The 25,679-nt window shown below is 38.8% G+C and overlaps 2 protein-coding genes across 2 annotated transcripts in view; one reads left to right on the top strand and one right to left on the bottom strand.

The window, feature by feature from the left end:
• LOC137248986 (serine-rich adhesin for platelets) overlaps nt 1-25,679 on the bottom strand; it is a 594,115-nt gene that overhangs the window by 397,611 nt on the left and 170,825 nt on the right. The gene's annotated exons all lie outside the window — the stretch shown is intronic.
• LOC137248407 (putative nuclease HARBI1) lies at nt 16,353-17,475 on the top strand. Its single transcript, XM_067779348.1, has 4 exons — nt 16,353-16,444; nt 16,500-16,832; nt 16,897-17,041; nt 17,105-17,475. The coding sequence occupies exons 2-4, from the start codon at nt 16,572-16,574 to the stop codon at nt 17,473-17,475; spliced, it is 777 nt and encodes a 258-aa protein (XP_067635449.1). The 5' UTR covers nt 16,353-16,444; nt 16,500-16,571.

Genomic DNA, 25,679 nt, shown 5'->3' with positions numbered 1-25,679 from the left:
ACCCCTAATTAATTATTAAATAAAATTAAAAATAATCAATAATTTAAAATTTTTAATAAAAATCAATTTCATAATAAAATATTAAATAAAAATAATCAATAATTTTAAAATTTTTTATTTATTTTTTATAAAATAAAATAATTTAATTTTCAATTTTTAAAAATCAATACTTAATATTAATAAATAATAAAATATAGTATATAAAATTTACAATTTAACATTTTATATCAATTCTTTCTAAACATTTATTCATTGAAAATTTGAAAAATTATTGGGAAATATGTATAAGAAATATTTATTTATTTATTTATTTATTTATTTATTTATTTATTTATTTATTCAGTCTATGAAGATACAGGTCTTACAGACTGCCAATAATGGTAGATACAAAAAATATTAACACAAAGATAACAAAATATACATGTAAATATATAGTTTACAATAAATAATAAGTTCTTATAACAAACAATTTAAAAACAATTAAATAGCTGACTTTAAAATATTTATAAAAGCGTCCCTACACATAGAAAAATCAAGCTCAATAGAAGATGAAATCTTATTGAATTCGTTCAGGGCACGTGCAATTGGCGCATTCCTTCCATAATTGGTTCTAATATTGATACCATAAAACGGGCAAACATTACGAAGATCCCTCCTTGGAACATTAAAATTAATTTCCACAAGAAGATCAGCGCAGTCTACATCTCCGTGGATAATGCCAAACAAGAAAGTCAAGGAGAGAATAGATCTCCTGGCTTCCAGGGATTTAAGATTCAAAAGAAGTAAACGAGCAGTATATGGAGGAAGAGGGTATGTAAACCTTAATGACCGTAAAGCATACCTAAGAAAAACTTTTTGAACTCGCTCAGGCCTGTTGATTGAGAATTGTTGGAAAGGTCTCCAAATGATGGTAGCATACTCAAGATGAGAACGCACGAATGAGGAGTAGAGTACTTTTAAAGTATACGGGTCAGAAAACTCCGAACTATTACGCCGAATGAAACCTAGCATAGCATAGGCCTTGGCAACGATGCAATCAATATGGTTCACCAACATAAATTTTGTATCAAATACAACCCCAAGATCTTTGATTTTTTCAACAGTCTGCAACGTACTGTTAGCGATACTAAACGAACTGTTGAGATTTGAGCGAGATTTTGAGTAGGTTACGTGGAAGCATTTATTTATATTTAATGAAAGATGAGATCTAATGCACCATGAGTAAAGTTTATCAATATCAGCTTGAAGATTAATCATATCGTTTGCGGCGGCCACCGTGGTGTGATGGTAGCGTGCTCCGCCTATCACACCGTATGCCCTGGGTTCAACTCCCGGGCAAAGCAACATCAAAATTTTAGAAATAAGATTTTTCAATTAGAAGAAAATTTTTCTAAGCGGGGTCGCCCCTCGGCAGTGTCTGGCAAGCGCTCCGATTGTATTTCTGCCATGAAAAGCTCTCAGTGAAAACTCATCTGCCTTGCAGATGCCGTTCGGAGTCGGCATAAAACATGTAGGTCCCGTCCGGCCAATTTGTAGGGAAAAATCAAGAGGAGCACGACGCAAATTGGAAGAGAAGCTCGGCCTTAGATCTCTTCGGAGGTTATCGCGCCTTACATTTATTTATTTTTTTTTTTAAACTTTGAGATCATCGGCGTACAACAAAAATCTAGCGTAAGAGAAGCATGAGCTAATGTCATTGATGAATAAGATAAAAAGCAATGGTCCCAAAATACTACCCTGCGGGACGCCCGATGTCGCCAAAAAGGGATCTGATGATACACCATCAATAGAGACGGCACACCATCTATTACTTAGATATGATTTTAGCCACTGCAAAAAGGTTGAATGAAAGCCAAGGCAGTACAGTTTGTGAATTAGAACATCATGCGATACCTTATCAAAAGCTTTGGAAAAGTCGGTATAAATACAGTCGACCTGAAGACCAGATGAAAAGGCAGAGATACAATATTCACTGAACTCCACAAGATTGGAAACGGTAGAGCGACCAGAAACAAACCCATGCTGTCTCGGACAGATCAAGTGCTTCACTGAAAAATAAATATTTTCCTTGACAACGCACTCAAATAGCTTAGAAACGGTGGAAAGCTTTGAAATTGGCCTGTAATTGCAGACATCAGTCTTACAGCCAGATTTATAAATAGGAGTTATCGAGGCGAATTTCCAAGCATCAATAAACTCACCAAAGCTAAGTGATAAATTGAACATGATCTCTAACGGGACAACTAGGGAAGTGCATCCTTTTAGCAAGGCAGCCGAGAGACCATCAATGTCAGCTTTAGTAGAGTTGCTCAGTTTCGAGATGCCACTGAAGATATCTTCAGATGAAATTGACATTGAACCAGGCGAGAAGTCAGACGAGGGACTAGCATCATTATTAGCAAAATTAGAACTAAAAAAATCAGCAAACGCGTTAGCCACATTGTGGGGAGTGTTAGCAGGTCTGTCATTGTAGAATCTTAAAAATAAAAAAATAAATGTAAGGCGCGATAACCTCCGAAGAGATCTAAGGCCGAGCTTTGCGTCGTGCTCCTCCAGGGGTGTGAACCCAGGGCATACGGTGTGGTAGGCGGAGCACGCTACCACCACACCACGGTGGCCGCCATAATATATAAAAAACACGTCTCACACAATAGAGGCCGATGGACTCCTAAACTACTGAACCGATTTTGAATTTGTTTTGCACCCCGTGTGTAATTTGATCTAACTTGAAATATAGGGTACCCCTAGAGTGTGTTTATAGAATATGGTAGTATTAGTATTTAGTAGAGTGTAATTTTCATACCCCTGGGTGACTAGGTTCTCGAGATATAGTCCAAAATATGGACCCGGGTACCCCTAGAATGTATTTATAGAATATGGATATCAAATGAAAGCTGTTGATGAGTGCTAAAGCAGAGTAATATATTATCCAGAGACGGACTGGGACTGGGATTAGGACTAGGACTGGGACTGAGACTCGGGGTGGGACTGGGACTGGGACTGAAATAAAATACATACCACCTTCTGGGACAGGAAATACGGGATGCAGAAGAATGAGAAGAAATTGAGAGAAGAGAAAAGAGAAAAGAGAGAAGGAGAAGAAGATTGAGAAATAGATAGAGTGAGACGAAGATGGAGATAGATGAAGCGAAAAAGACGGAGGTAGGAGTGAATAAAAAGATTAGGGAAAAGTGAAGAGGGGGGGGGGGCAGAGTCAGACGGAAAAAGCTTATTAAAATGTATGCAGATTGGCCAAATTAAGGGCAGGACAACGTCTGCGGGTCTTCTAGTAAACTTATAAAAATTTCTATTCAAAATCAACCAAAAGTTCCTCAATCAAAAAAAAAAACTTACAAAAACCAGAAGAAAGACAGCTCAAAGCAAGTCGCCGAACACAAGGAACTCGGTGCCCCCGCTTTCCTTGTTACCCCCCTCTTCATCAAATAACGAGTTTCAACAACGCAATATTTGTGTATAAACAGCGGCTTAAGCTCCTATTATACGAAATTGTTACGGACACGTCATTTTAAAAAGTTTTATAAACCCTTTGTACTTTTCCCTTCATATTCATAACAAATAAAATAGGTTTATAAAGCGCTTGTAACTCAAAATTTGTACGGAAACATCAATATAAAATAAAGGGGTTACAATTTTTCACGGGTATTTCACCCAAACATTTCATAGATATAATGGGCAGAGCGATTTAAATAATAAGATTTACTTTATATAGGATGAACTTAAATTTAGAAGTATTTTTGTTATGTCAAATTCTTTAAACCTAGAAGGTAAAGTTTTTGCTTATTTGCATTAACGCGACCCAATGATGTATAAATAGTGCCCACAAAAGTTTTATTGCCTTAATTTAAACTTAACAAGCGACGGAAAAGTCTCAAACTAAAGCTTATTTCATTTCGAACCTACCTACCTACATTGTTCAGTATTGGGAGTATTGGTTACTGCAGCGCATTGCCTGAAAATTTTTAATTTGAAGGACATCACCGTTTCGGCTTGTGCGACCCTGTTATATGAAAAAGATACACAAGTTCGCAATGTGGAGCGGGTATTATATCCATTTAGATATAAGTGTGATTAAAGGTCGTACACTCTTTACCCTGGGTCCTTGAGTAGGAACAATATAATTTTGAAGAACTCAATTAACACCGGGCACAACAATGCGAGTGGATGGAGTTCATGTAGCCTTTACTTACAAACCAACTGTCGTGCCTATATTACCACAGCGGGAATGTGAGGCTCGTTTCAAGGGGACACAGATGACTGTAACAAAAGCAATGATTTGTGCTGGATATAGAAATTTTGGTCCCTGTAGTGAGAATTCTGGAGCACCGGATGTTGTGTATGGACAACTTTGTGCAAATGCAATATGGTGGACGTGTCGCATGAAATCTCCGCAGCCAAAATACCTATACAAATAGTAAAAAAGTTCTAAGCTTTATAGAAAAATATTGAAGCGTTAATTGAAGGGTGTTGTTACAAATCGACTTCAGAGTGGAATATCACCCTAATCCCAGCCCACGCCAAAACATTTTGAATCAATGCAGAGATAGGACGTTTTTAAACAAATTAATGTCAGATGGTGTCTTAATATAAGTTATATGCAAGCCTGATTTTGTATGTGTAAGAAGACTTATAATTAAGTTAAAATATGGCATACTATCTCTTCTTCTATCTGGTTCATAAACTTTATAATCAGGTTATTGAACTCAATGTATTAGCCATCACCCCGTCGTAATGATCCGGAGCCAGATAAACAATTTTACACATAAATGCAGCACCCTCGATTTGAGTCAGTCATAGATGACTGGTTCAATTTGTGGGCCAGATAGCTTGTTAATTTCTTGTCTTTTGTCTGGCAGCACTGCCCTTAAAATATCTAGTTTTTCAAAAATAGATTTCACTGCATGGCCTTTAGCATATGTGTTAAATGAAGCACAACAGCGATATCTGCCTATCACAACTTATGTGTGCATAAATGTCGCGACCTCTACTCCTCAAGTCTCCCAATGATCCAGAACATTCCCGTGAGAACTGAGCGTGATGCGGCTATTATCTTATCATAACGCCTTATATAAGCCTGGGTTTTAGTTGTATATAATCCTTATATAAAAGGCTCCAATGCAGCAATTAATATCTTATAATAACGCCCTATGTAAGCCTTTTTTTATTTGGTCCATAAGCCTTATAATAGGGTTGTTATTTTCTATCTAATTCGTTATGTGAGCCGTGTTTTATATGGGCTTTAACCCTTACACATAACGTTATCTTACAGATAAACCGTATGCCTGATGTCACAAGTACAAAAAATAAGGAGTATTCTAAGGAATACGCCGTAAAACAAATATTCCTCAAAGATGCTGCATTCCAATGAAGCGTGATCCAAATACGGATAGAAATTTAACAATGTGATCCATATGGATACATTTTTTGTTGCATTTGCATGTTAAATTTTTATCGGTATCTGGATCTCTGTACATTGAACGCGAGGAGAATTAAGTCTTGATGCCATAATCCTTTTGCTATATGAAATAAGCTTTATAAAAAGTTAACATTTTTTGGTGATATTATCAGTTGGGAAACAGATCCAATTAAATAAGTGGACTCTGCGTTCTTTTCTGTATTTATAAAAATACGGCCGTTGTACACATATCACATTATCTTTCTCAAATAAATACCACAATTCAACTGTGTAAATCAGGGTTCGAATTGCTTACTGAGGAAAAAATGAAATTTTACAATTTTTGGCTTTATCAGCAATGATTTTTTAACGTTATGTCGTGGAGGCAGATTGTACTGTGGAACCAAATACCTTGATTCCCTTCTTCACGTTTCATGTATAGCAGTGAGGTATTTACCTCACTTTGCAGGTCCATAGGTGCTATCGACTGATGGTCCTTAAGAAGCTTGGCATTGTCCACATCAGAAAAAGTTATTGTTGTTACGCGCTTTCATTTGTTTTTCTAGGTTACGTTAGATTGGAGTGGCTGCCGCAAGGACACACATGTGGCAGTGACTTTAGGCCCGTAGTAGAGCCACTAAACTACACTATTACCTTTCCTCTTCGAACCATTTTGAGGAGCTAAACCTGATTAAGGCAACCAAGCCCTTGATGTCATACTCCATTACCTGGCGCAGATTATCCAGAAGGCACTGTCTTGCATTACTGAGCGCTGGGCAGTTGCGGATGAGGTGATCCACCTCTCCTCCTCACCCTCTTTACAACTCCTGCAACGCGACCATAAGGCGCTCATAAACTTTCTGCCTGTCTACCTATAAGGCAGTATCCACTTTGTACTCCTACAAGTTGGGAAAGCTATCCCAAATTAGGGTGTAAACGTGACGGGTTCTTTTAAGATCCATTTTTGGTCAGGTTGGCTTTGAAGGCCGACATACCGGCGTTAGAAACCATTTTTCGTCGGCTTGACGGTAGATGTGCTCTTTTGGCACTGGTTTTCATATTGTAAGAGCAAAACCTGCCTGGTCGTACACTACCTTGTGTGTTCGTCTGCAATGCAGTTTCTCTTGAAGTCCCTGTTTTCCGGGATCTATGTTAAGTGTACGCGGTGATGTTGGCCCATCTCTTGAAGAGATCGACGACAGTTAAGTGATATTTCGGAATTGAACAAGTAAGAGCCAAGGGTTGATAGCCGTCCGGCTATCGCTGAAAATAAAGAATTCGTTGTCGGCATTGTATCTCCCTATCCCTACTGCGGCTCCCATGATGGCCTGGAAGACATTTAAGTGGAAGGGTAATCTAAAGAAGAGTTGAAGGTCCAGGTCCCTTGTATATTCTTCTCCTCCAACTCTGTCGTTTACCTAAGAATCGACGTTGTTTATGGAAATACTGCCGTCAATAGCAAAACACCTAACTGACGCCATCTCATCATTGCTGCTGGAATAAAACTGCTTTCTGCAAATGTTGTGGTCGCACAGTAATCTGTGCTAGGAGGAAGAACACTGTATTTATTTAGTATGCTGAAGAGTCCTATGGTTTTAGTGTTCCAGTTGGCTACCTTTCCAAAGGTAGGATGTCAATAATGATCTGTAGAGCTCCAGTAGACGTAAGGACTTTTTTACGTAGCGCGAGTATATCGTAAGCTCTAAGCCACTGGCTCCAATGATCGAAAGGAAGGTTGGACTTACGTCCATCCGCCTTTTTTTCAAGCCTGATGAGAAATGAAATAAAAAATCTTAGCGACGCATATGGCGTATATCTTAATGCATATATAGAAGCGTCTCTTATACTCTCCAATTATTCTTTTGATTCGCAATTGTCATGGCAAAGGAAATGATGGATCACTTCCCCAAGTTTACACCATAAAATATCGATCCTTAATTGCGATCCAGAAAAACGTTTTTCTAAATATTTTGATGTTGCTTTCCCCAGCCCTTGAACCTAGGATTTTCACCTGACGAAAACGAACAACAAAAATAATATTCACCGACCAATGTCACCCTAAGAATACCGATGAAAATAGTTAAGCGTTGCGTTCCAATGAAATGTGATACAGATACCGATAAAAATTTAACATGTAAATGCAACAACAACGCTTTGATCCTGATATCTATCTCGATCAACAGGGTGGCTCTGTTGATTTGTTTTTTTTTTTTTGTGGAAAATGTTTGACAGCATACTTAGCAGCACTTACAGACATATGCACTAGGGCATCCGATATGTAACATATATTTTCCACTCGACAACCCATAAATTTTAACTTTACGTCTGAGAACAAATTATTAAGGCCATGACATATAGCATTATATTCATTTTAAATCATGATAGGAAAACCAAATATTTTTAATTTGAAAAATACAAGAACCATAACAATTGCTTTTTGCACAAAGCTGCTGACAGAAGTAAAATGTTTAGCATCAGCTTTGAGACGTTAGTTATTTATTTCAAACCGCTTGGTTTGGTACCTCACCCGACATTTTTGGACGTGTTTTAACTGCCGATGCTCTTGTTAAGCATTAGTACTCCAGCTTTTTTGGGTGCAAAAACCCATAAAATTTTATATGGAAAATATATCGCATTCGTGACATGGTTTAAACAACTAATAATACTAATTATTAGTTAGATAGTTTGTTTTAATTTTTCAAGTAAAATTTTGTGGAGCGATTTGGGAAAGAATAGGTTGAAAATAACAGGCACGCTATTATGTGTACACATTAATTGAGTGCTGCCAACGCTCATAGTACTGATCCGAATCGTTCCAATGGGATTTGATCGCGATCGATGACTCAATGGAACGCTAATAACATATTTTCGTCAACAATAGAATAACAGTGGCTGTTGATGTGACAGAGATTTCTGCGGCACGATAGTCATAAGAACAAGGGGGCCCAATAGGCGTAAGTTTCTCTTTAAAATTAGTTAATAGATTCGCATAGTATTGAGAGTTGTTCGGTGTTGATATGACCAATGAAATTAGTTCTTTTAACAGAAAAATCAGTTAGAATAATTGCGAATCTTTTATTTCTACAGAACATTGTTAATTCGAGACCAACCGTTTTTCTTCTTTTGAAGGAAATAAACAAATTTGTTATCTTGACAAAGAACTCGGTTGAATTTAACATAATACGATCAATTTTATTAAATGTCTCTTAATTCACGAACAAGCTAATTTGTTATTTTAGTAGTCTAATTTCTTCCAGTGTACAAATTTTGTTAAGATTAAACCTGTGAGTTACTTTATTTAAAAAGTGGGTTTGGTCGTAAACCGGTTTTGCTCGGATCTAAATATGAAGCCATGAACAAAACTTCCGCCAAGTTGCACAATTATATCAACGGCTATTGATTCACTGCGTATAAGAATTGTCTAGACCCCGACCCTAATATCATTTATATAGGCGAATATCCTTAAAATTATAACTCACACCCTCTTGCGAAAAAATTGAAATATTCACATTTAAAACGAAAAAGATTATGGTAAAAATATTGTTTTTTTTTGTAGCCACATATGTATGTATTTATACTCAATTTCTATATTCCTATCGAAACCGCCAATAATAATATAAATACTAATTTCACACAAATAATGCAACTTTGTTTAATAAAATAATACATTTTTCCTTTTCACCCAGGGCTTCATTAACGAGCATCCGTATGCAGCCCCAAAAAAACTTACGCTTTTTATAAAATATATTTAAAAACAAGTAAAGGTGTCTAAGTTCGGGTGTAACCGAACATTATATACTCAGCGTGAGTTTCCATTAAACATTTCATTTCAGATAAATTACTTTTCTATATAACACGTGGCACCGCCCGTTTTAAAAAAATGTCTCCCCATTTCCTCTTACAATAAAACTTGATAAGTGAAATATCATTGATTCAAAACTATCTTTCGCTAAGTTATAGCTTATTGTTCTAGTCTACGAGCCTTTTAAACTTGTTTTATATCTAATTTGCCGTGGTCTTTAACCGATCCCGTCCATTTTTCCTAGAAATATTTCCAGCCATAGGGAAAATATGTGTTCCCAATTTTATTACGATCCGTTGATTTTTCTTTGAGTTATGGGTCCCGAAACATTTAAAATTGCTTAGTCATAAAAGGGGTGGTGCCACGCCCATTTTTTTATATTTGAAGTTTTTCTTATTTATTGTTATAAATCCTCTTGGGAAATGAAATGCCTTTGATATAAAGCTCTTTTTTGCAAAGATGTAGCTTATTACCACTGGCGGCCACCGTGGTGTCATGGTAGCGTGCTCCGCCTACCACACCGTATGCCCTGGGTTCACACCCCGGGCAAAGCAACATCGAAATAAGGTTTTTCAAATTTTTTATCAGGAGTCTCAATACCAATCCACATGTCAAACTTCAACATTCTAGGTGTCTTATTTACTAAATTATCAGGTTTTTTGCGTTTTCCAAAATTTTATATATATAAAAAGTGGGCGTGGTTATCATCCGATTTCACTGATTTTCAATACCAATCTATTCTGGGTCCAGATAAGCTAGTGTGCCAAATTTGGTGAAGATGTCTCAATATTTACTCAAGTTATCATGCTAACGGGCGGACGGACGGACGAACGGACATGGCTCAGTAAAATTTTTTTCGATACTGATGATTTTGATATACGGAAGTCTATATCTATATCGATTCCTTTATACCTGTACAACCAACCGTTATCCAATCAAAGTTAATATACTCTGTGTGCATAGCACGCTGAGTATAAAAAGAGCAGCCGGTTTTCTTTAAGATTAAAGTCAATTAAAAAAAATTAAAAAAAAAAAGAATATTGGGAGCAGTCAACAATTTTGGGCATCAACATTGCTTGGATTCTGAAGAAGTCGCAGTGTATCCTCTGATTTCAGCACACATGGTATACATTCTTTAACTTTTTACAACCATGCATCCAAACATACCTTAATTTCGCCCACAAAGATGACCCGCACAAACTAGATCTAACTAAATTCATTCGCCTCAGATTATGTCACACCAAACTAACACACCAGCACAAATTCGACAACAATTTATCTCAAATATGTCCCTACTGCAATAGCACCACACCAATTACTGTCGAGCACATCCTAAGCGTTTCATACCCAACGCACAAATATACTAACCCAAAATCCAAATTCCCTGCTTTCAAATCCAAGCCCTCAAAGCATATCCACAATCTTGAGATTCTTAAAATCATCCCACCTATACTTCGAAATCTAAAAAGTTAGGTTAACATGCAACGTAATTACTTATTTTAAAACAACATAACTATACATAAGAAATTAAGCACGTAGACATACAAACTTTTAAACCTAGCAGGCAGCTGGTGGCCCGCGTTGCTGTAGCTGTTTTCGTTAGCCTATAATTATATTCAGTTAAGCAGAGCTCACAGACTATATTAACTTTGATTGGATAACGGTTGGTTGTTCAGGTATAAAGGAATCGAGATAGATATAGACTTCCATATACCAAAATCATCAGGATCGAAAAAAAATTTGATTGAGCTATGTCCGTCCGTCCGTCCGTCCGTCCGTTAACACGATAACTTGAGTAAATTTTGAGGTATCTTGATGAAATTTGGTATGTAGGTTCCTGAGCACTCATCTCAGATCGCTGTTTAAAATGAATGATATCGGACTATAACCACGCCCACTTTTTCGATGTCAAAAATTTCGAAAAACAGAAAAAGTGCGATAATGCATTACCAAAGACGGATAAAGTGATGAAACTTGGTAGGTGAGTTGAAATTATGACGCAGAATGGAAAATTAGTAAAATTTTGGACAATGGGCGTGGCACCGCCCACTTTTAAAAGAAGGTAATTTAAAATTTTTGCAAGCTGTAATTTGGCAGTCGTTGAAGATATCATGGTGAAATTTGGCAGAAACTTTACTCCTATTACTATATGTATTACTTACTTACTTAATTGGCGCTTAACCGTCTAAACGGTTATGGCCGTCCAACAAGGCGAGCCAGTCGCTCCTTCGCTCCGCCAACCGGCGCCAATGTATCAATGTCATCAGCATATGCCAATAATTGCACGCTTTTATAGTATATTATTCCAGTGCGGTTGAGTTTTGCAGCTAGTATAATTTTCTCCAGCATCAAATTAAAGAAATCGCACGATAGGGGGTCACCCTGTTTGAAACCTCGTTTAGTTTCGAACGGCTCGGAGAGGTCCTTCTCAATTCTGACTGAGCTGATGGTGTTGCTCAACGTCATTTTGCACAGCCGTATAAGTTTTGCGGGGAAACCAAATTCAGACATAGCGGCATATAGGCAGCTCCTTTTCATGCTGTCGAAGGCGGCTTTAAAGTCGACGAAGAGGTGATGTGTGTCGATTCTCTTTTCACGGGTTTTTTCCAAGATTTGGCGCATTGTGAAAATCTGGTCGATGGTAGATTTACCAGGTCTGAAGCCGCACTGATAAGGTCCAATCAGCCGGTTCACGGTGGGCTTCAATCTTTCGCACAATACACTTGAAAGGAACTTATATGCGATATTAAGAAGGCTGATTCCACGATAGTTGGTGCATTTTGCTGTATCCCCCTTCTTGTGGACTGGGCAAAGAACACTTAGATTCCAACCGTCGGGCATGCTTTCGTCCGCCCATATTTTGCTAAGAAGCTGCTGCATGCGCCTTACCAACTCCTCGCCGCCGAACTTGAATAGCTCCGCAGGCAATCCATCAGGGCCCACGGCCTTGTTGTTTTTCAATCTGGTTATTGCTATTCTAACTTCGTCATAATCTGGCGGGGGCACATATATTCCATCATCATCGATTGCGGGATCGGGTTCTTCATATCTGCGCGGTGAATTGCTGCCTCCATTTAGGAGAGCAGAGAAGTATTCCCTCCATAATCTAAGCACTCTCTGGACATCAGTTACAAGGTCGCCGTTTTTATTCCTACAGGAGTTTGCCCCGGTCTTAAAACTTTCCGTCTGTCGCCGTATTTTTTGGTAGAATTTTCGGGCGTTATTCCTGGTGGCTAGCAGCTCAAGCTCCTCGTACTCACGCCTTTCTGCTTCTGCTTTTTTCTTCCTGAAAAGGCGTCTCGCTTCCCTTTTCAACTCACGATAGCGTTCACACACTCCTCTTGTCGCGCTCGCTTTTAACGTAGCCCTGTAGGCAGCGTCTTTTCTTTCAGTTGCAACGCGGCATTCTTCATCATACCAGTTGTTTTTTCGTGGCCGCCGGTAACCAATTTTTTCCTCGGCAGCAGTACGAAGTGCTTTGGAGATATGCTCCCACTGCTCCTGTATTCCTTCAGGATGAGTTGTGCTCTCAGAGAGCAGGTGTGAGAGTCGAGTTGCGAAATCATTGGCAGTCTGTTGTGATTGAAGCTTTTCGACGTCTAGCTTTCCTTGTGTTTTTTGTTCCTTGGTTTTAGCCGCGTTGAGGCGGGTGCGTATTTTGGCTGCAACGAGATAATGGTCCGAGTCGATGTTAGGTCCTCGGATCGTGCGCACATCTAAAACACTGGAGGCATGCCGTCCGTCTATCACAACGTGATCGATCTGATTGCGAGTATTTCGATCAGGAGACAGCCATGTAGCTTGATTTATCTTCTTATGCATGAACCTCGTGCTGGATATGACCATGTTTCGAGCACCGGTAAAGTCAATCAGCCTCAGTCCGTTAGGAGAAGTTTCATTGTGTAGGCTGAACTTTCCGACTGTAGGGCCAAAAACACCTTCTTTGCCCACCCTGGCGTTAAAGTCGCCAAGCACGACTTTTATATCATGACGGGGGCAGCGCTCGTATGTGCGTTCTAATTGTTCATAAAAAGTCTCTTTCACCTCATCGTCTTTCTCTTCTGTCGGCGCATGGGCGCAGATGAATGATATATTAAAAAATTTTAGTTTTATTCGGATAGCGGCGAGACGCTCGTCCACAGGCGTGAACGCCAGCACTTGGCGACAAAGTCTCTCTCCCACCACGAATCCGACGCCAAAACTGCGCTTATTTGCATGGCCACTCCAATATATGTCACAACCACTTAAAAAAAAAAATTTTAAGTCAAATTTTAACAAAAATTTTAATATCTTTACAGTATATAAGTAAATTATGTCAACATTCAACTCCAGTAATGATATGGTGCAACAAAATCCAAAAATAAAAGAAAATTTTAAAATGGGCGTGGCTCCGCCCTTTTTCATTTAATTTGTCTAGGATACTTTTAATGCCATAAGTCGAACAAAAGTTTACCAATCCGTGTGAAATTTGGTAGGGGCTTAGATTCTAGGACGATAACTGTTTTCTGTGAAAAAGGGCGAAATCGGTTTAAGCTGCGCCCAGTTTTTATACACAGTCGACCGTCTGTCCTTCTACTTGGCCGTTAACACGATAACTTGAGCAAAAATCGATATATCTTTACTAAGCTCAGTTCACGTACTTATCTGAACTCACTTTGCATTGGTATAAAAAATGGTCGAAATCCGACTATGACCACGCCCAGTTTTTCGATATCGAAAATTACGAAAAATGAAAAAAATGCCAAAATTCTATATCAAATACGAAAAAGGGATGAAACATGGTAATTGGATTGGTTTATTGACGCAAAATATAACCTTAGAAAAAACTTTGTAAAATGGGTGCGAAACCTACCATATTAAGTAGAAGAAAATGAAAAAGTTCTGCAGGGCGAAATAAAAAACCCTTGAAATCTTGGCAGGAATACTGTTCGTGGTATTATATATATAAATAAATTAGCGGTACCCAACAGATGATGTTTTGGGTCACCCTGGTCCACATTTTGGTCGATATCTGGAAAACGCTTTCACATATACAACTACCGCCACTCCCTTTTAAAACCCTCATTAATACCTTTAATTAGATACCCATATCGTACAAACACACACTCCTGGTCCACCTTTATGGCGATATCTCGAAAAGGCGACCACCTATAGAACCAAGACCCACTCCCTTTTTAAAAGATTCATTAACACCTTTCATTTGATACCGATATCGTACAAACAAAGTCTAGAGTCACCCCTGGCCCACCTTTATGGCGATATCTCGAAAAGGCGTCCACCTATAGAACTAAGGCCCACTCTCTTATAAAATACTCATTAACATCTTTCATTTGATACTCATATCGTACAAAGAAAGTCTGGAGTCACGCCTGGTCCACCTTTATGGCGATATCTCGAAAAGGCGGCCACCTATACAACTACCACCACTCCCTTTTATAACCCTCATTAATACCTTTAATTTGATACATATATCGTACAAACACATTCTAGAGTCACCCCTGGTCCACCTTTATGGCGATATCTCGAAAAGGCGTCCACCTATAGAACCAAGGCCAACTCCCTTTTTAAAAGACTCACTAACACCTTTCATTTGATACCGATATCGTACAAACAAATTCTAGAGTCACCCCTGGTCCACCTTTATGGCGATATCTCGAAAAGGCGTCCACCTATAGAACTAAGGCCCACTCCCTTATAAAATACTCATTAACACCTTTCATTTGATACCCATATCGTACAAACAAAGTCTGGAGTCACCCATGGTCCACCTTTATGGCGATATCTCGAAAAGGCGGCCACCTATACAACTACCACCACTCCCTTTTATAACCCTCATTAATACCTTTAATTTGATACATATATCGTACAAACACATTCTAGAGTCACCCCTGGTCCACCTTTATGGCGATATCTCGAAAAGGCGTCCACCTATAGAACCAAGGCCAACTCCCTTTTTAAAAGACTCACTAACACCTTTCATTTGATACCGATATCGTACAAACAAATTCTAGAGTCACCCCTGGTCCACCTTTATGGCGATATCTCGAAAAGGCGTCCACCTATAGAACCAAGGCCAACTCCCTTTTTAAAAGACTCACTAACACCTTTCATTTGATACCGATATCGTACAAACACATTCTAGAGTCACCCCTGGTCCACCTTTATGGCGATATAGAACTGAGGCCCACTCCCTTATAAAATACTCATTAACACCTTTCGTTTGATACCCATATAGTACAAACAAAGTCTGGAGTCACCCCTGGTCCACCTTTATGGCGGTATCTCGAAAAGGCGACCACCTATACAACTACCACCACTCCCTTTTATAACCCTCATTAATAACTTTAATTTGATACCTATATCGCACAAACACATTCTAGAGTCACCCCTGGTCCACCTTTATGGCGATATCTCGAAAAGGCGACGACCTATAGAACCAATGCCCACTCCCTTTTTAAAAGACTTATTAACACCTTTCATTTGATACCGATATCGTACAAACAAAGTCTAGAGTCACCCCTGGTCCACCTTTATGGCGATATCTCGAAAAGGCGTCCACCTTTAGGACTAAGGCCCATTCCCTTATAAAAGACTCATTAACACCTCTCATTTGATACCCATATCGTACAAACAAAGTCTGGAGTCACCCCTGGTCCACCTTTATGGCGATATCTCAAAAAGGCGACCACCTATACAACTACCACGACTCCCTTTTATAACCCTCATTAATACCTTTAATTTGATACCTGTATCGTACAAACACATTCTGGAGTCACCCCTGTAGTGGAATTCACTAACTTTTTTAACGATATTTGCCATCGCTTTATTTGCGAATCGATAACTATAACGATTTCGTTATTCAGTAACTATTTTGTATCGATATTCGTTAATCGACGATCAGCTGTGTTGTTAAATAAACGGCAAGTGAATTGGCTGCGTTAAAAATCACGAAATTTACATTTCGGCCAATCTTAGTTAAAAAAAAAAATCGGAGCTTTAATTAAATACCTTCAAACACGAAAAGCTGCTTTATTTATAAATCAAATGGCATTTGAGTACTTGGGATACGTTTTATCACAAGATGAAGAGTTACTGAGGCCATCACCAGTAGAGAGTAGGAGTTTCGAAAGCTGTACCGAGTAACCCCAGACTTGGCTCATGATATTATTTCTCAACTTGATGGTCAATTAAGGGGTACAAGAATAACTGCGATATCAACAGAGAAACAGGTAAATCATGGAATTTCATATAATTTTCAATTGAACACTATTATAAAAATTTCAGGTTCTAACTGCTTTACGCTTCTTCGCAACAGGTTGTTATCAACGGCCCGTTGGAGAACAATGGGGCATATCAATGAGCCAGTCGTACGTAAGCCGCTGTATACATCGCGTAACAAATGCTATCAACCATTCTTTGTTTTTCGATAAAGTAAAGTTTCCAATGACTCAAATAGAGCGGCAAGCTGCGAAAGAAATTTTTTCTGCGTCACCTGCACCATTTGTGGGAGGTACTATTGGGGCTATTGATTGCACTCATGTGTCGATCATGAGCCCCAGAAATCATGAAGAGGCATATGTAAATCACCATGGATACCATTCAATAAATGTACAAATGGTAAAAGCAATAATTCAAAGAAATGTATTGTACTTTTTTGATTATAATATATTTTTATATACAGATTTGTGACCCCAACCTAAAGATATTGAATGTCAATGCTAAATTCCCACGAGCAAGGCACGATGCATTTATCTGGAGCTCCTCTGCAGTACGGAGAGTGATGCAGAGAAATTTTGAAAATGGTAGCCGCAACATGTTTTTGATAGGTAAGTGTATTTAATGCACTGAAATTTCCCAGAAAATAAAATCGCACACAAAACTACTTGCAGGTGACTCTGGATACCCTTTAGAACCCTGGCTGACGACTCCTTTACCTAACCAACCAGAGGGGAGCCCAAAATTTCGGTACAATAAGGCATTGTGTAAAGCTCGAAACCCAGTCGAGAGACTTTTTGGTGTTCTCAAAGGAACATGGCGATGCCTATCACAGCAAAGGACTCTTTTGTATCATCCAGGATTTACTGGTAGAATAGTTAACGCATGCGCAGTGTTGCATAACATCCAATTAAGTGAACCCATACACGAGCCTGACACTGAATACATAGATCAAAGCCCAAGTGATAGCAATGTTAATCAAGGCGCACCCTCTTCAATAGCGAAACGTGTTCAAGACCGACTTATTGCTAATTACTATACTTAAGTACAGACTTAACAAACTTATAAATAAAAAAATCTACAGGAATGTAAAGCAAACATTTTGGTATTTTATTTTATATTTGGTCTACTTTGGTAGCGAAAACTTCCATCATACCGAACAGTCAAACTTAACAATATCATTTCAATAGAAACGAACTTCGTGTCCTTTAAAATTAAAATAAATACTTATGGGGTTTTAACACAGCTCAATTTTACACATAATACATTTATTTGAATGTAAAAAATTCATTCATTCGTTTACATAGATCGATTTCTTTTGGAAATTATTTTAAAAAATAGTTACTTTGGTAGTAAAAACTTCGATTCGGTATCGTCAAACTTAACAATATCACTATCAAACAATATCAATAACCCGCTAATCCCGGAGTTTCCATTAAAAAGTCCACCATTCGACTTAACTGCTCGGCTGTGGTACGGCTTCTCCTTTGATTGGTATTATTGATGACGCCATTCTATTTTAATATGAGAAATTTGTTATGTCGAGAAATATGAAATTAATTCCGCATTTACTTACCTTTTGTTGATAACGCAAACTGTATCTCAAAACTTGCACAATAATAACTTTTAAAAGCAGTTAGTATAGGGAATTTGTTTATTTTTGGCATTTCTTTTGTGCTTTTCGCATTTTTTTGGTTTCGTTAAGCTGTGCTGCCACCTTTCTTTTAAATGTCATTTATTGCGAGTCGTTAAAACTAAGCTAGTAAATAGTACAATCGATAAGGCAAGCGACAAAATCGTTAATTAAAATCTCGACAAATCGCATCGTTATAAGTTAGTGAATTCCACTACTGGTCGACCTTTATGGCGATATCTCGAAAAGGCGTCCACCTATAGAACCAAGGCCCACTCCCTTTTTAAAAGACTCATTAACACCTTTCATTTGATACCCATATCGCACAAACATATTCTAGAGTCACCCCTGGTCCACCTTTATGGCGATATCTCGAAAAGGCGACCACCTATAGAACTAAGGCCCACTCCCTTTTAAAAAGACTCATTAACACCTTTCATTTGATACCCATATCGTACAAACATATTCTAGAGTCACCCCTGGTCCACCTTTATGGCGATATCCCTAAATGGCATCCACCTATAGAAATATGGCCCACTCCCTTTTAAAATACTCATTAACCCCTTTCATTTGATACCCGTATCGTACAAACAAATTCTAGGGTCACCCCTGGTCCACCTTTATGGCGATATCTCGAAACGGCTTCCACCTATGGAACTAACGATCACTCCCTTTTATAATACTCATTAACACCTTTCCTTTGATACCCATATCGTACAAACATATTCTAGAGTCACCCCTGGTCCACCTTTATGGCGATATCTCGAAAAGGCGACCACCTATAGAACTAAGGCCCACTCCCTTTTAAAAAGACTCATTAACACCTTTCATTTGATACCCATATCGTACAAACATATTCTAGAGTCACCCCTGGTCCACCTTTATGGCGATATCCTTAAATGGCATCCACCTATAGAAATATGGCCCACTCCCTTTTAAAATACTCATTAACCCCTTTCATTTGATACCCGTATCGTACAAACAAATTCTAGGGTCACCCCTGGTCCACCTTTATGGCGATATCTCGAAAAGGCGTCCACCTATAGAACCAAGGCCCACTCCCTTTTTAAAAGACTCATTAACACCTTTCATTTGATACCCATATCGTACAAACATATTCTAGAGTCACCCCTGGTCTACCTTTATGGCGATATCTCAAAAAGGCGACCACCTACACCCACCCACTCCCTTTTAAAAAGACTCATTAACACCTTTCATTTGATAGCCATATCGCACAAACAAATTCTAGAGTCAGCCCCGGTCCACCTTTATGGCAATATCCCTAAATGGCGTCCACCTATAGAATTATGGCCAACTCCCTTTTATAATACTCATTAACCCCTTTCTATTTTCCGCCTTGTAGTTTGCGGAACAAGTCCTCAATTCTTGGGATTGGGAACGATCAACTTCTATTTGCGCATTGACACCGACCTTGAAATCTGCGCATATGGGCAACTGCCAATTTGGTTTTTTTATACGCACTATAGGCACTGCCCACTCGCTTGCCACAATTGGTTTAAGTACACCTATTTTTACGAGACGATTTAGTTCGCTACGAACTTCTTCAGTTTGCGCAAAAGGAATATTATATGGTTTGCAAAATTTCGGTATTGCTTTGGGTTTCAGCGCGATATTTGCTTCGAAAGTTTTACACATGCCTAGACCGCTTGAAAAGACATCGGCATGTTGAGCCGCAACTTGCTTTAAACGCGAGAGAAGAATTTGTTGCTGATCCAATTCTGTGCCAACCGCAGTACATTCTGCATTGTTTTTGTGTGATACTGATGTATCCAACAAAAAGCCTAGTTGCCAAAACCAATCCATACCCAGAATGTTTGAAGCCGCTTCTGAGTCGACTACCGCTAGTGATAACTTTTTCGATACTTCCCCGCACTGAACATCTACGTCAATAATACCTTTCATTTTCAACGTTCCACCTCCGTACGTTTTGAGAACTTTGCTTGTTTGTTCACAAGCTGGCACTCCTAATCGAGAATACGAAGTAAGGCCAATTAGTGTGTGGGTTGGGCCTGTGTCCACTAGAAATTCGAATATCTCACCATTAATTTTAATATTTCCAAAAACTTTCGCTGCGCCTGCTTCTACTACCGCACAATGATGTGAATTATTATTTTCAATGCTTGCTGAAGCTAATTCTACAGAACTTATGTTCTCAAATGATGAAATATTAACACTTTCGTTGTTTGCTGCTTGTTTTGATTTATGTTCGCTCGTTGATTTTTTTGTTGACTTTTGACAAACAGCTGATAGATGTCCAATGTTGCCGCACTCTCGGCACTTGGTTTTATTTATGAAATGAAAACACTCTGATCGCTGATGCGAGATGCCACATTTTGCGCATGATTTAAGTATTGTTTGATATTTGGGTTTACTTTTTGAGCGATTACTAATATGCCGACGATTAGGTTGTGTAGTTGTACGAACGACGTTGACGCTCGCCTTATTGCCTGCCTCTCCTTTAAGCTCTGAACAAGTTTTTACTGTCATTTCATAAAATGAGGCGATTTGCATAACTTCTTCCAATTTGGGATTTGTTTTCTGTAACGCGGCGCTACGGACTTTATCATACGGAGTGTGCATTATGATCATATCGCGAATATGGTAATCTACGAAAGATTCGTTGCACCCTTGCTTGGTACATTGAAATGAACTCTCCTTCGCCGCCCCTCGCAGTTCAGCAACCCATTCTGCGTGTACTTGATTTGGATTCATTCGAATAGAATAGAACTTGAAACGCGCTGCTAGAATGTGTTGTTTTTCGACAAAATGATTGGTTAACTTATCAACTAGTTCACTGAAAGACTTTCCGCTTAGATCGTTGTCACATAGCTTTTGAAGCAACTCAAAGGTTTCGGTGCCTATCCAGGACAGAAGGCACGCTCTCTTAAGATTTAAATCTATGACTCCGTGTGCTACGAAATGTAATTCCATTTGTTGAATATACGTGAGCCATTTTTCCACACTTTTGTTGAAATGCCTGAAAACTGGCGTAGCGCTTGTGTGACTTTCACTAGCGAACATTTTCTGCATTACCTGCATGTTTTGCTCTAGGATTTTTTGCAACATGCTAGAGCTCGACTCCTGATACTTTTGCAGGATTGAATTGAGTGTTTTTCGTCCATCCTCGTCGCCACTGATGAAGGTGCGTGGATTGATTCCAAGATTAAAACACGATAGGAATTCTATGAACTAACCTTTATTGAATTCACTGATAGATGCAACCGGAAACTCTGTCTTCTTTCTATCTCTCATTATTGGCATTTATATACAACGTGTTTAACTTGACAAATAAAGAGTTACCAGATTGGCTCTAACAATTTGATACCCGTATCGTACAAACAAATTCTAGGGTCACCCCTGGTCCACCTTTATGGCGATATCTCGAAACGGCGTCCACCTATGAAACTAACGATCACTCCCTTTTAAAATACTCATTAACACCTTTCATTTGATACCCATATCGTACAAACAAATTCTAGAGTCAGCCCTGGACCACCTTTATAGCGATATCCCTAAATGGTGTCCACCTATAGAACTATGGCCCACTCCCTCTTGAAATACTCTTTAATACGTTCCATTTGATACACATGTCATACAAACACATTCTAGGGTTGCCCTAGGTTCATTTTCCTACATCGTGATTTTCCCTTATTTTGTCTCCATAGCTCTCAACTGAGTATGTAATGTTCGGTTACACCCGAACTTAACCTTCCTTACTTGTTTTAATTAAAAGTTAGCGATAAACAAAAAGATGATAAAAAATTTTAAGGACTACCTTTATATAAATGGACCAAAAAATAGAAGGCAATTTTTCCTTTAATGCTGTTGCATTGAACACAGCCATGTGAAATGTCATGTAAATGTCAATTTAATGAATAAAAAATTTTTTCTTCCTTTCCTTTTTCTTGAACTTTATAAAACGTAAGACGTGTTTCATTTTGTATCCACAAAAATCAATATTCATCAGCATCAGGTTATGGGCTAACGCTATTATTTTAATAAATTTTGTTAAAATAAAACTGCATAAACCGTTTGAACAGAATATTTCGTAATTAAATGAACAGTTTCGCGTTACCTTTTGCATTTTCTTCGTATGCCCACTTCGAGTCAGTAGTTGAGGTTACGGTCGATTAAATTGTTGCTGCAATGAACGTACAACTGCCCTTTGAGCGCCTGAAAGGCAGAGAAAATTTTGGAACGTGCAAAGTTGGAGCTAGAGCTCATTTAATTACTAAAGGGTTGTGGAAATACTGTGAAGAGGAAGTCAAGGTAGAGACAAAGCAGGATGAGCTGGATAAAAATTTGAAAGCATTAGCTGAAATCACGCTGCTGGTTGATTCAAGTGTATACACACATATAGAAGGCTGCGCATATGCTAAACAAGGTTGGGATGCATTGGTGTCTGCTTTTGAAGATAAGGGAATCGTGAGAAGGGTCGCGTTACTCAAGCAATGGATATTATTAAAGTTAGATGACTGCGAATCATTGCAGGATTATGTAACACAAAATCTATCATTATACTCAAAAATAAAATCTGCTGGTTTTAAAATTGATGCACAAATAGCGGGTGCGATAATGTTGTGTGGATTGCCAGATGGCTTTAAGCCTATGGTAATGAGCACTGAAACAAAAGGGGATGAGCTCTCCGTCGACTACGTTAAAAACATTCTCTTACAAGAAATTGAATTTGAGTCAAAAGAGTCTACAGCACTAATAGCGAAAAAGGCCTCACACAAATATATTAAGCAAAAGCCGAGAAAAGTGAAATGCTTTGAATGCGGTGGACCTCATTTCAAAAGAAAATGTCCAAAATTCAAGAGTGAAAAGGCTGTACCCTATAGTTCGCAAAAATCATCGACAAGTGATTGGTATTTTGATAGTGGTGCGACCGCACACATGGTAAACAACGACAAACTTATGCAAAACATATCGGATCCACTTTTGACCGAAGCGACCGTGGCAAACAATGAGAAGTTGAGAGTGAAAAAGACTGGTAACATTGATCAAACTATTGTTAAACATTGTGAAATTAGCAATATAACTTTGAGGAATGTCCAGCATATCCCGGGCATTTGTGCGAATCTAATTTCAGTTAGTCAAATTGTCAAAAAGGGCATGAAGTGATTTTCAATAGTCAGGGTTGCAAAGTCGTTCACAAAAGCACTAATAAAACTATTGCAACGGGCAGCTTAGTAGATGATATGTTTAAGTTGAATGTCCCGAAATGTAACTCGTTTTCAGTCGAGAACGTTGAAAGCACAAATCAAAAAGGGAAAAGCGATGAATTGCAATTATGGCACCGTCGATTAGGCCATATTTGCCTTGACAACATACATCAAAGTGAGTCAAACGAAATCGAAATGTGAAATTTGCTTGAAAGGGAAACTGTGTCGTTCATCGTTCCCAAAAAGGGGCAAAAAGGCTAACAGTGCAACTAGTTCATTCCGACGTTTGCGAATTAAATGTAAGATCAATTAGTGGTTTTCGCTACTTTGTATCGTTTATTGACGATTTTACTGTGAAGGTGGTTGTATACCCATTAAAAAGTAAAGGTCAGGTATTTAATTGTTTTGTTGATTTCAAGCAAATGGCGGAAACTCAAACGGGAATGAAGTTGAAAGTATTGAGAAGCGATAACGGAAAGGAATTTGTGAACAATAGAATGCAGCAATTCTGTGTAAAGCATGGAATAATCCATCAAACTTCAACGCCATATACGGCGCAGCAGAACGGCACAGCGGAGCGCATGAATCGCACGTTACTTGACCGTGTAAGGTGTATGCTCATCGATGCTAATTTGTTGAAGAATTTCTGGGCAGAAGCGCTTATGGCAGCCACAAAAATAATCAATTGTATACCTCTGCGTGGTGGCAAGATTAGCCGAGAGGAAGCGTGGAGCGGCAAAGCACCCGATCTGAAATTTTTGAAGGTATTTGGTTGCAAAGCATTTGCATATGTACCAGATGTTAAACGAAAAAAGCTCGACGACAAAGCAATTGAATATATTTTTATTGGATATGCCAACAACCAAAAGGCGTATCAACTGTGTCACAGAGCTTCGCGAAAAGTCACCATCAGTAGAGATGTTACATTCATCGAGCACACCGATGGACACCTCTAAAACAAACCAAGTCATTGTCTCATTAAATGATGTGCACGATAGTAGCGATTTCGAAACAAGGGTGGATGAAGCTCAAGAGTCTGATGATTCATCAATCGCTGAAGAATTTGGCACCTCAAGTGACACCACTGTCAATGAAACTATTGAGAGCTCATGTGAAGATAACCCAACGACGAATCTTGAGAGTGAAACAATTTCGCGACCGCGTCGAAATGCGAACAAACCTAAGCCGAATTATGCTTGTGCTCTTTTTAGAGAGTGACCCAAAAACGGTATAGCAAGCTTTGTCGAGCGAACAACTACCACCACTCCCTTTTATAACCCTCATTAATACCTTTAATTTGATACATATATCGTACAAACACATTCTAGAGTCACCCCTGGTCCACCTTTATGGCGATATCTCGAAAAGGCGTCCACCTATAGAACCAAGGCCAACTCCCTTTTTAAAAGACTCACTAACACCTTTCATTTGATACCGATATCGTACAAACAAATTCTAGAGTCACCCCTGGTCCACCTTTATGGCGATATCTCGAAAAGGCGTCCACCTATAGAACTAAGGCCCACTCCCTTATAAAATACTCATTAACACCTTTCATTTGATACCCATATCGTACAAACAAAGTCTGGAGTCACCCATGGTCCACCTTTATGGCGATATCTCGAAAAGGCGGCCACCTATACAACTACCACCACTCCCTTTTATAACCCTCATTAATACCTTTAATTTGATACATATATCGTACAAACACATTCTAGAGTCACCCCTGGTCCACCTTTATGGCGATATCTCGAAAAGGCGTCCACCTATAGAACCAAGGCCAACTCCCTTTTTAAAAGACTCACTAACACCTTTCATTTGATACCGATATCGTACAAACAAATTCTAGAGTCACCCCTGGTCCACCTTTATGGCGATATCTCGAAAAGGCGTCCACCTATAGAACCAAGGCCAACTCCCTTTTTAAAAGACTCACTAACACCTTTCATTTGATACCGATATCGTACAAACACATTCTAGAGTCACCCCTGGTCCACCTTTATGGCGATATAGAACTGAGGCCCACTCCCTTATAAAATACTCATTAACACCTTTCGTTTGATACCCATATAGTACAAACAAAGTCTGGAGTCACCCCTGGTCCACCTTTATGGCGGTATCTCGAAAAGGCGACCACCTATACAACTACCACCACTCCCTTTTATAACCCTCATTAATAACTTTAATTTGATACCTATATCGCACAAACACATTCTAGAGTCACCCCTGGTCCACCTTTATGGCGATATCTCGAAAAGGCGACGACCTATAGAACCAATGCCCACTCCCTTTTTAAAAGACTTATTAACACCTTTCATTTGATACCGATATCGTACAAACAAAGTCTAGAGTCACCCCTGGTCCACCTTTATGGCGATATCTCGAAAAGGCGTCCACCTTTAGGACTAAGGCCCATTCCCTTATAAAAGA

The sequence above is a fragment of the Eurosta solidaginis genome, chromosome 4 (assembly GCF_040869045.1).
Source record: "Eurosta solidaginis isolate ZX-2024a chromosome 4, ASM4086904v1, whole genome shotgun sequence".
NCBI classification, from domain to species: Eukaryota; Metazoa; Arthropoda; class Insecta; order Diptera; family Tephritidae; genus Eurosta; species Eurosta solidaginis.
This window is presented reverse-complemented; position numbering and strand designations above follow the sequence as displayed.

Coding starts and splice junctions, on each gene's coding strand:
- LOC137248407 (XM_067779348.1), top strand. CDS start 16,572: ATGAGCCAGTCGTACGTAAGCCGCTGTATACATCGCGTAACAAATGCT. Junction 16,833..16,896: donor ATTCAATAAATGTACAAATG/GTAAAAGCAATA, acceptor TTTTATATACAG/ATTTGTGACCCCAACCTAAA. Junction 17,042..17,104: donor CCGCAACATGTTTTTGATAG/GTAAGTGTATTT, acceptor AACTACTTGCAG/GTGACTCTGGATACCCTTTA.